The 12,163-nt window shown below is 41.9% G+C and overlaps 1 protein-coding gene across 2 annotated transcripts in view; it reads left to right on the forward strand.

The window, feature by feature from the left end:
- Positions 1–12,163, forward strand: part of LOC138577796 (FYN-binding protein 1-like) — a 565,956-nt gene that overhangs the window by 246,466 nt on the left and 307,327 nt on the right. Inside the window, exon 2 of one of the 2 annotated variants that reach the window (XM_069649655.1) lies at positions 2,042–2,753. The exons of the other annotated variant lie outside the window; for it this stretch is intronic. Within the exon in view, the coding sequence (XP_069505756.1) occupies positions 2,042–2,753 (712 nt within the window). The remainder of the gene's footprint in view (positions 1–2,041; positions 2,754–12,163) is intronic. 2 annotated transcript variants of the gene reach the window in all.

A 12,163-nucleotide genomic window follows, 5' to 3' on the forward strand; every position in this document is an offset into this window, starting at 1 on the left:
TTTGGCATTTGTCTACCATTAGTGCTATGACCCCTAAGGGTGTCTTGTGCATGCCCAACAAAAATCACAAATACATTATGCATAATTAGTCCTCAGTCCTTGCTCCCATTTGCCTGTTTGAATTCATCATGTGCAACAGATAAAATGGTAGCAGATCCATGTGTTTATCTTGTAAAGAAAAGGATAACGCACACTAATATGGTGACATTCATTAGTCTTTTTGTATTTTGTTAAACATTGCTGCAATTTTCTTTCATTTTGTATAAAAAATGTTTTACTCCGAATTGATCCTGTATACCCTTGCTGCATGGGCTCACTGACTGACCTCTTGTCTCCAACGTCAAGCCTACGACTGCTAAAAGGGATGCAAAACCTTGCAATCACTCATGATTATCTTACTCAAAAAGCAATTCTGACACTTTCTGAAACATCTTCCCTAGACATCGTAATTGTAAAGAAATGATTGGTCACTCTTCAAACACATCTGCCCAAGTGAAGGTTTGCTGCATGATGCATAGCTCGCTGAGTTAGGTGCTTGCTGCTGAGATATGTGTTAACACTACAGGTCTCATGATCCGGTCTCAGAAGGGCCAATCCAGTTTTTCATTCTTCTAAGGTGGATTAAGTATGCATCATTAGCTTAGATAATATTATTGCTGGTGCAGCCTGTATTATATAAAAGTAAACTATCAATGAGGTGAGTTCATTTTTAGCAGCACCCATGCGCATTACCTTTTTACATTGTCTGATGCAGAGCAAAGAGTTTCAGAAACAACATTACTCCATTGCCTGGCGCGAGAGCCATTTTAGTATGGACTTATGACTTTCTCTGCCTGTGGTTCTGAGCTCAGAGGCCTTCGCTTAGGTGTATGGGGAGCTGCAGACTCAGCCCCGCACTGCACTTAGACTGACAGGTGTTTTCCTATCTTTGACCTGCCTCTTTATAGAAGTAAAGCATTCTCTAGATGCCTCCATTAGTGCAACAATGACGCTGTAGAAGCAGTGGATTTGTGTTTGGGATTTTCTGCAGCACCCACTTAGCTAGGAAGCAATGGAGCACTGTACATGGCGTTGAGGGTTTCATATGAGGTATGGGGGGGTTACAATATGTGGCCTGGGATGTTTCTGGCTATGGCGGTGGAATGTGATGCAGTAACGCAAGGAGCGGAGGCGCCACCAGTTATTGACTGAAGAGCACCTTCTCGAGTTCCTTTCTGAACTGCAAGCGTGTTAGCATGGTCCAGTCTGCCACTACAATACTGTTCCATTGTGCAGGGGCATAGCAAGATAAGGCCCGTTTGCAGTTGTTTTCCAGGCAAGGCAGATTAGTCTCACGCTTAGTGATGGCCTGGATCCTGGAGGATTGCGACCCGCCTGAGCCACAGAGTTTTCTAGCTAGGTAGCCAGGACTGTGAATGGTGGTTGCCTTAGAGGTAATCCAGGCCGCCTGAACGATGATTCTGGCTGAGATGGGAAGCCAGGGTAGCTGCCTTCAATGGGAGAAATGTAGCAACATTTCTTGTTTCTTGTTGAGTTGCTCCACGTCAGGACCAGGGATGTGTGTCGCTGTTAAGATGCATTTTCTTTAGCCTCCATATCCTGCTTAGATGGGTCACTAGTATTGTTATTATTAGTGTTCCAAATATATTAAATAAATGAATGTGCTACATGGCATAGGCGTCACCATCAATCTATTTGATTTCCTTGGCTCATCTGACATGGTACCTACTCTGCCTATGAACTACCGGGCTTTGAGGGGCACTGATCCGTGGGAAATGTTGCCAAATACCAGACCGTTCTGAACAGCGCTGGGTGTAGTTAGACATCCATCTAGAAGTAATGAATCTAAAACTTGAATGAACCATTTGAACCAAGCCACACATGCCACAGCATCACCCAGTAACTGTTACTGGAAGTTCATCTCCAGTTCAGAGCCACATGAGCAAAGCATTGTGGCTATGAGAATTAGCTCAAGTGTGTAAATTGACTTGAATAATGTTTGTGTGATTTTTTCAAGTATATTTTTCTGTTTCATTCACAGGAAGAAAAGGTCGACTTTAAAAGTGTAATGGCAAAGTTTGCAAAGAGCCCAGAAAGTGACGGAAGTAAACCTAAGCCGCCGATTGCAAGTAAACCTGCGATACCCCCATGCAAACCCAAACCGACCATTTTCCCTAAAAAGGTGGAGCCTGAGAATGACTATTCACCTATGTACCCAGTGGCCGCATGGAGAGATTTAACAAAAGAGCTTTCATCTCCAAATTTGAAAGAACTGGCAGGGGGTCAGATTGGGACAAATATCCCTAACGATAAACACAAAGGGGAAATGGGGAAAACACAGCAAGGAGTGCAATCCCCAAAAGTAACCAGCCAACAGGTCACTGCGGCCCAATTCGGACCACAAAGGCCACTCAAAGAAAATAACTGGAAAAGCAATCCTTCAGAAGCAGACAGCCCCCATACCAGACGGCCAGTGGATTTCCATCAAAATCTAATACATAAGCTTTCTCGACAACCTGTGGTGATCAATGAGACAAAAAGTGTCCCTAACAAAGATCAGCTCCCTCCAAAGCCGACGAGAACTAGGCTCCCCAGTAAGCCGGATGTTCCAAGACGCAAACCATTACCAAACCCAAAGCAACTAGGGCCAAGACCACCAAAACCCACACGCCCACCACTGGTAGATCTAACGAGATTTGCCAAAGCCAGAGGTATAGCGACACAAATGCATCCCATCAATGGAAAAATAGCAGGTATGTAATTCCTCGACTCTCAACTCTGAGTCATAAGAAATTGATTGTACACTTAATCTCAGCAAGGTGACACTAGCACAAGACATACAGCGCAATTCTGCCATAACTGTCTGTCACACAATTGTCACGCATTTTACATGTACCACTTTTTGAATTAAAGAAATATTTACTTTCAGAAAAAAACAGTCCCAGTGCGGAAAAATTGTGTCTACCTCCAAATGTGACTGAAGTTAGTATTTTGCAGTTATAAAGGTGGTCGACCTTCCAAACGCATCGATCACATTGCTACTGTGGTTCGCTGGTGAACCATCTAGATCAGGGCTCTAATATGTAGAGCACTCCAGATGTTTTAGACTTCAACTCCTATGATTCCTCACCATTGATTGCTCTGGCTGGAGCTAGTGGAAGTTGTACTTCAAAACATCTTGGTGGGCATTTTAATTTTGCTGCATTGGCATGTAGTGTTTAACACAGGTGAAACACAGGGTAATTCAAAAAAACTAAGAATGATCTCAGGTTGCACAAATTCTCTCCCTCAAGGAAGAACTGCGCTGGTCCTATGGGGAAATCCTCTTACCTTAGGGAGAACTGATGTGCCACCTCTCTAATAGAGATAGAGAAGAAAAACAGACCCTCTATTCCACTTCTAATTAAAAAAGCTTTGTCAAACTCTACCTGATTCAAACTCACATCAAATGTCTCTAGATATATACATCCAATGCCACCTCCCTCAGTAAAATTATATTTAGCGGCCACAATGGTCTTCCCTACAAGATCGCAGGGAATTTTGAAGTGTTGGTTTGAAGAATGTATTCAACTGTATTATTGTAACACCTCTGTTCTACTGCCTCTCCATATCATGATGACATCATCTGTCTAGGCTTCCATACTGCTAGGTTCTGCAAAAGGGGTTAGTGTTGGGGTAAAGGCTGGCTACACTGAGGGCCATCAAAGCACCAATAGCCATTGAATTATTTGAATGATGGAATCATTAAAGAAGGAATTTTAAATTTAAGACAGGCAGCTGTTTGTGGTCGGTAATGGCCTTGGCGGGGGTTGGGGGAGGATGTTCAGTCTGTGCCTTGCTAGAATCCATCTTAGATTTGGCATCTTCCTTAAGGGCTCATCCCCAGGAGTTGTTAGATAAGGGATAAGACCTTCATCTTTTGAGGGGTAAGTGCAATACATAGGTAATGATCATCATGATCACTGGGTTGCATGCATCCAAACACGTCAGCTGCTACCCAATCTGTTTGGAACACTACTTTCAACAATGGCAGGCTCACTTCAGGGATTTCGCTGAGGTGTGGATTCAGAATTGAATCTGATACACGAATAGGTAATAGAATCTGTCTGTTTTTGTCAGCCCTCGCTTTATGAGGCAAGCAGAATTGATGACCCTTTATGGCCATCTTGCTTATCAGTCTGACTGATTCATAGGAAACATGACTAACTTTTGGATTTGTACTTGAATTTGTCAGAGGGGTCTTGGCAGGCACAGCTCTGGATTAAACAGGGTGCACCCTACTGAAATTGAAAAAAGGTTGCCACCTACCAGTGAACCCCACTCGACTAGCTGTGAAAGAGGCCCTCTTTATTGGGAAAGAAATCACTAACTCGCCAGTTTATAGAAATACAAAAGTTGCCTTTAGATTTTTCTACGCTATTCCTTTTTACGCATTTCTGAGTCATGTCAGGGGGAAAAATAAAGATCTGATTGTGTTATCTTCCAATATATTACCTAGGAACAGTTTACCTTCTACCACTTCCATAGATGCATCATCACCAGTTTATAAAATCCCAAAGTTATTATGAATCATTCATAAAGGATTCAACTAAACAACTTCTATTCTTTGATTTAACAGGAGAACAGAAGTGATGCCATTATATTGTAAATACAACAATATTTTCACATGATATACTCGTATGGCAGTACATCGCCTTCTGCTGTCCTTTGGGCTATATAGGTATAACATTCCCCATTCAGTCAGAAATGTCTCTGATATAACCCTTCCTAAAAATATATTTTCTTCATAGAATACCAGCACTCCAGATGTCATGTTCTCAAGCCCAATACCATAGGATGTGTATCCGATTTCCATCTTTCGGCTATCAATAATAACCCTATTACTTTCGATATAAATTCATAGTGTATTTGTGTACGATGGTCCCTAATAAAATCAACACATCTGAGAGTACAGATTAGGCTCTGTTATGTGGAATACCTCACTACATTTATATGCCCAAAAGCCAAGGATGACAGGACATGCTACAATTTTACTAGTGGGCACCAAGTTGTTTCTACCTAGGAAATGTAGGCCCTCATTATACAATTTGCAGATGTTTTCCAAGGAATACTGCATTTCGTAACTATGCAGAAATCGTGTGAATCTTCCTTATTATGGGAATATCACTGGTGACAGGGAAGGAATGTGCTACTTTATATGTTCCCTGCAGGAACATACAAAACCATTATATTAAAAAAAGACAGTCACAAGGGGAATGTATGAGACACATTTAAAATAATCGGAGGGGAGTGGGGTATTGTTACTATTTTCACTGCCAACACCGGGGTAAAGGTAAAGAATAGAGGATTTCTCATGAGGTAATTCACTTTTTCAACAGTCAGTATTTATTTCACAGCATAAAATACTGCCTCGTTATGATGTGTATTTTTAAGAATACTGCCTGAGGTAAATACCACATGGCCATAATCAAGTGGAGGGAAAAGAGGAGGTATTTTCACATACCCTGTGTTTTAACGGTTACTGGCAACCTCATAATGATGGCCTTGATGCCTGCTTTAATCTGGCAGTTATGGTATATGTACATTACATCACAGAAGATTTGGTCAAAGACATTTTTAATTAATGTTTTTTAACAAATGTTTCCGCAAATATATGGGTAATAATTAAATTGGGGAGATGCGGGGGGAAAGGGTCAGGGGGACAACCCGTATATATTTGCGGTGAAATGTTTTTAAAAATAAGTTAATTTGAGGATAACGTCTTCGACAAAATAATCTCGATGTAATCACACCCAGCTATACAGCAAAAGAGCCGTGTAATAGAAATGGAACAGACTTTTATAATGCTGTACTTTATGTTCCGAGGTGGTAAGTGAGATTAATTTTGATTGTCTGCAAAATGCCATAATCTAAAAGCTGTTGACTTAACATGCTTGACCAGTATCTGACTCGTGGCACAGTATCAGATGGAGTATTAGCAGTGATAATGTGACACCTTGACAAGATGCTGATTGTCTCATTAGCACAATATTTGTCAAACCCTTGATTCTGCATCAAGATTGAATCAGGCTGGACACGTTTTTGAATGTAACCTCATATCTGAAGATATGTAAACAATCTATCTCAAGGGATTATAAGGGTATCCTGTATTTGTTGATGGGTACCAGAGCTTGTGCATTGAACAAATGTCCTATAAAATATATAATATAACCATTCTAAGAGGCCAAGAGTTGATTGCTGTATACACCATGAAACTATGATTATTTGTGAGAGAGACCTTCCATGAACCTCAATTTGATCTTCTTGAAATATTTGGGACTGTTAAATCTGAATACAAATTCAGACCATTATATGCCATTTATAATGCACCCTTCGAGTAATGAGAATTAGTGAAATTAGGTGACACAGGCCCTCGACAAAGATAGCCAAATAACAACATATACAGTTATGAAAAGCCTTGCCTTCTGCTTCTTAGGAGAGCTGCAATTCCTTATTGCCCACTTAGGATTTCCTCTTTCCAAATAAATCTAGTTAGGCAGATGGAACAATTACAACATTAATTGAATGAAGATGTTAATTAACCAGTGAGACGGAAAACAACATCTCTATGAAAGTGACCATAAAGACGGGAGTTTATAGGAATTTTATCATTCTTGCAAAAATTGTTTAGACAATTAAGTAATACAAAAAATGAGAAAAATCTATTTATTTGAGTGTCAAGTCTCTTAAAAACATTGGTGTCATACTTGGGCAATGATCTGAACAAATACTCACACATTAGCTAATATCACAATGCTTACAATGTTAATCAACCAATCATAGATATTGGTAATAATTCCAATGGTTTCAACTGCTCCACTGCAGCCTTTAATATTTTCTCATAATTTGAGGCAAATATCAATTGAGTTTTTGGTTGATGTTACTTCCAAGTCTGTAGATTAGTCTTTAATTAAACTTTGCCTTTCTAAAGCCCATGCAGAGGTAATGATTGCAGGTTTCTCTAAATTCTGTTTATACAGAGAGTACTGGCTACTGTGCTTTGCCAACAGATTGTGCGCATGTGATTTAATTTATGATTGCCGGAGCATCTGCATACACAATCGTTTTTTTCTGATTTTTCGTTTTCATGATAGGGGTTATGTTGAGTTTCATTCATATATGAGCGAGGAAGGGAAAGAGCAGAAGTGACAAAAAGCACGCCTACTTGGTTCCCTTCGTTGTTGGGAAGTGTACAGATATATTGTTACTGACCAAATCACACAATTAAGTGTTTGGTATTGAATCCTAGTCCAGTTAATACATTGTATACTCATTACTTTTGTGTCTGGAAATGTCCAAAGAAAGACCCAGATGACAGGATCAAATGCCTTGTCCTTTCGAAAGAAATATTTTCCTCAGGATCTTCTCTTTCTAGCTTGGCAGAGTCAGGGTGAGTACATGCAACCATAGATTTTCTCAGCTTAAAAAAGTTGGAAATTATTTCTTACTGAGTGTTAATTTGCTTATACATTGAGCAGATCCTTATTGTGTACATTGACCAAAGAGAATTTTCTGTTTGAGGATGAAACATATTTTTGTGGTTTTCCAGCATGAAGGAGATGCTGCCAAAGTTCCCTACAGCAGAATAAGGCTTATTCCTAGAAAGAGTTTTTTTTAAAAAAAATAATCAGCTTTCAGGGCTTGTCAGATGCTTAGGAATCTGCAAGATATTTAATAACTGTTTCCTTTAATGTCTCTCTATCCAAAGATCTCCTTTTCTATCTAACACTACATGTACTTCAACCTTTTATACTGCTCATCCCTCTTTTATTCCTCCAGAGAACACGGTCTAGATACACTTGGTACAATACACCAAAACTTCAGAAAGCTTTTGATGCTATGAAACCAGTACAGTGGTGATTTTGCACAGTATATAACCTCTCTATATAATTAATTCACCTAGAGTGACTGGCATCTTAAGTGTTTGAATTACTTCTGGGTTGAGCCTATTTTTCTAGCACTTTAAAATACATAGGGACAGATTATGAGTTGGGCGGTGCAGTCAGGAATGATCATTAACACCTGTGCCTGGCAGAATTATTGCCACATTAGAAATTGATGGGTGCATGCACCAATCATCAGCAGTAACGGTAATTCTAACTGACAGAATAACCCCCGAAAATCAACTTAGGTCAGTAAGTCCTCCAATTTTTGGAGGAATTACTGAATGGTATTCTGCCGGCAGAATTACTGCTAAGTTCAAATAGCATCATGCCACAAACAGGAAGCTTAGTGGCAGCCATCATTAAAAACACAAACCATTCTGAATCGCCCATTTCCTGTTGCCAACCAAGCCCAGAAGTTGTGCCAAACATGTCTGGCAGCAAAGGCAATGGGAAGGTGCCTCAAATGAGGGTGAGAAAGTCCAAATTTATGTGACGTAAGAAACTAGGTAATTGTGGATGAGGTTATCAGCCATGCCTAGAAGTTATTTGGAGCACTACAGAGGAAAACCTCTATCCAGAGGAAAAAAACTATTTGGGCTTATGTACGGGAGAAGTTTGTGGAGGTTAGCACTGCACCCTGTGACAACTAAGATTGTAGGATGCGGTGGAATGACCTGAAAACGGAGGTTCACAGCCTACTGTCCATCCTCTGGTGGGAGGAGGACAGGGTTGGTGAGTGGTCCCATTGTGCTGCAGCAGGTGACATACATTGCAGGAATTGGAGGAGCGTAAGTTGGAGCAACCAGTCAACCCGAGGCTGGCTAATAGGCATAGACCAAATGTGAATGCATGACCTGACTCCATAGCCTAGGACGTGTCTGGACACATTTTCAGATTGGCTTGCCAAAAGGAAATTTGACCATTGTCACTGCAACGATATGCAAGTGTCATATGTGACAAATCAAAGGGTGTCTCACCTACTAGTCCCCAGGGATCTCTCTCTCAGGTGGGCAGGGCACAGCCCTGCCTTTGGATCCAGGAACTGGGGGTGGACCAGTGCAGGAAGATCACCTGGGTAAGGGGCTTCAGGGATTGGGGGTGAGACGACCAATGATGAGAGATGATATTCCCCCCTTTCCCGTACCCATGACCCATCCCATTTTGTAGGATTCGCCAAACTCCCCCCCCTTTTCTACACAAATACTGGGCCGAGGAAGAGGGCGACTGAGAGTAAAGAGGCTAACCCTTACATATCCCAGTGGACATGTCCCACTAATCGAGATAGGCAAAGTCAGGCACTTGACTTTAATCACGTACATCTGATGTCCATTGGCTCTCGCCACACGGATAAAAGGCGGAACATAGAGACACACTCTGAGCAAGGTGGAACACGAGGGAGAGCCGAACTTCCGGGGGGGAGGCAAACCTACTGGAGCAGAACAATGGACAGAGGTATGAGAGAAAAGGGTAGAGAAACCCAGGAGTTCCTTGTAGGAGGTTGTTGCCTCCAAAAAGAGCCATGAAAGATACGTGGAGAAGGCCAAATCCCAGACACAAAGGGCCTCATTACACGGTAGGCGGTAACCATGGTGCTATTAGCGCCATGGTTGCCGCTGATATTTTACTGTGTCTGCCTTGGTGGATGGCGGAATTACCGCCCTACTCCAAGGTGAGCGGTGGTGGTAATTCCCCATTCGCCAAGGCCCTTCCCCATTCCCATTTTTGCCCCCATAGGGCATAATGAGAATGGGGAAGGCGCTAATTACAGTACCGCAAATTGCGGTACCGTAATTAGCTCCGAGGTCCCTTTGCGGCACCCTACTTTAACGGTTGGTAAAACCAGTCGTTAAAGTCGGGTCCCGCAAAGGAAACTCGTAGTAAGGCGGTAAGGGTTTACCAGTACCGGTGCCCTTACCGGTACTGGTAAACCCTTACCACCTAACGTGTAATGAGGCCCAAAGACTGCATTCTGTTCCAAGGGTGCCAGTGACCCTCCCGGGAGAACGACAGAGTTGGGAAGGCAAGGCCAAACCTGTGGTATTAATCTTGACTGGTGAATTAAAAGGAAAAAGACAAGAAAGGAATGCACACAGCCGGTGAGTTGGCGAGCGAAATGAGAGACTGGTGTGTGGTAAGGGAAGGTTGAGGTTGCAACAGTACATCGCACAATTGAAGGCTGCATGCGTGTGGATGAGTCACAAAGGAAAGCAGACCTGTGGTGAACTTTAAATTACTGATAGCTGTGAAACCAGCGATACAGAGTAGCAGAGTGTTCAGGCGAAAGGAAATAGCCCACTCGAATGTCTCTGTGAAAGGTGAATTGTTTTTGGTATGAAGCAATAATGTGAATCAACTCTAAAAAGCGAAATTATCAAAATTAACCATGGGAAAAGGGGAACGTAAAAAAAGGTGAATGGTGAACATTTGTGCTTATGATACAGAACTACCCAGACCAAGATAAACTGGGGCAAATAACACATGAGTGCGAGCTGAAGGGAAAGTCGAAGTGGTCCTGCGAAGGTCTATTGTAAAAGCCTCGCACTACCGAAAGTCTCCGACATCAGGAAAATGTCCGAGCCCGACTGAGGGAGATCAGAAGTATGATATTTTAAGGGAAGGGTACACCTAAAGAATGTGAATTAAGCTTGGGAACCCCTGCAAGTGTTGTGATTATGAGGTCTGAGCCCGGCCAAAGGAGACCTGTGTGAAATCTTTGTTGCACTGTGAACTTTTTGTTGAACTGTATTTTGAAAGAAAGCTGGAACAAGAGACATCAACATGGAATTCCAGTCGGGCCTCAATCCACGTTTTGAACTGCCTTTGTTTTGGGAACCTGAGCCAGAGTGTGTCATCTTGTTCGCGGAGACCACTTTACTCCGTGCTGTCTAACTTGGGGAGGAGAGTTGACTCAGTCACATGGATTCTTTATATTCTAACACTGATTTTCCTTTGCATACATATTCCCTTTTACACACTTTTTAGGTTTTGTGAGTATAGGCCATTTTGATTTTACAGACTCGACTAGGACTGTTTGATTTATTATTTGATGGTAGAGACTACTCTCATCATAGCTATAGTGCAAAGTATAAGTTTTTCCAAACTTCGAAAATTTAGTAAAGGTTTTACAAATTATACATTTTTGTGTCAGTGTGTACTCCGGAGACCCCGGCCGGCCCATAGAGCCAAGGTTTGCCCCGAAAGTACTTTAAGACGAGATAGCTGCACCCTTGAGATGGATGGGGTGCAGAATTATTACTCCAACATCAATCAATAAGGACAACTCAATCGTTTGGCAAAGGGAGTCCGTTTAATGACAAGTGCAAAAAACGGGGATTCATGGAAATCAGCAGTGATGCGATCGTCCTTCTCGCTTCAACTCCAATGAGCTTCATAAAAGTCATAGCATTTATACTGAAAACTCGTCATAATTGACGTATAACACTCAAAAGTTAATATGCAATTCTATTGGTTAGGAAAAGGTAACTTTAATATAGGTACTATATCTCTATATGGTAACGGAGTGAGGGGATTGGGTAAACACTGTCAGGTTGGCGTCTAAGCCCTTCCTTCAAAGATGACTACTGTAGAAGTCACTAAAAGTACAACTTCCCTTTGGTTCTACTAACTATAGGACCCTAGATTATTTGGTCCATTGTGATTGGGTTGGCACCAACCCCATGCATACATTTCCACTTTGCTTAGCAGCACGCAGAATGGTCAGCCAGGTGCAGGGTGCCCCCTAGATACCCAGCCTTTCTCCAATTAAGGTTACAATCAATCATCACTTCAACAACTATGTGTCAATTATGTTATTGTGGTTGGCCTTGAAACTGCATCTTCTGTCTGGTAAAGTTCCAATATCTCTTCTGGGGCGGATGCCAGGTGTAGGTGTGAACTTGTGCTTCTCCTCGCTCGGATGGTCACGTGCTTCCCACACTGTGTCTAGTTTCTCTCAATTTGTGCATTTGATTCTTATTCGGCTTCCCACCTGCCTACGCCTTCTTATCTTTACCTTTCAGAGACAGGATATTCTGTTCTTAAGTTTCAATTATATGTAGCTACTGTTTGTTCCTTCTATTGGTATGACCTTGGCTCTCCTGGCCCGAGTTGCATCTGCCGAGTTTCGATTCAGCCGTCTCTTCTCGTATGAATTTCTGCTCATTGCAAACCTGGGTTGATTCTGCTTCATTTGCAAAGTGGAGTTACACTTATAATACTGTGTTTCATTGTGAGGTAGA

The sequence above is a fragment of the Ambystoma mexicanum genome, chromosome 1p (genome assembly GCF_040938575.1).
Source record: "Ambystoma mexicanum isolate Mex_15411 chromosome 1p, UKY_AmexF1_1, whole genome shotgun sequence".
Taxonomy (NCBI): Eukaryota; Metazoa; Chordata; class Amphibia; order Caudata; family Ambystomatidae; genus Ambystoma; species Ambystoma mexicanum.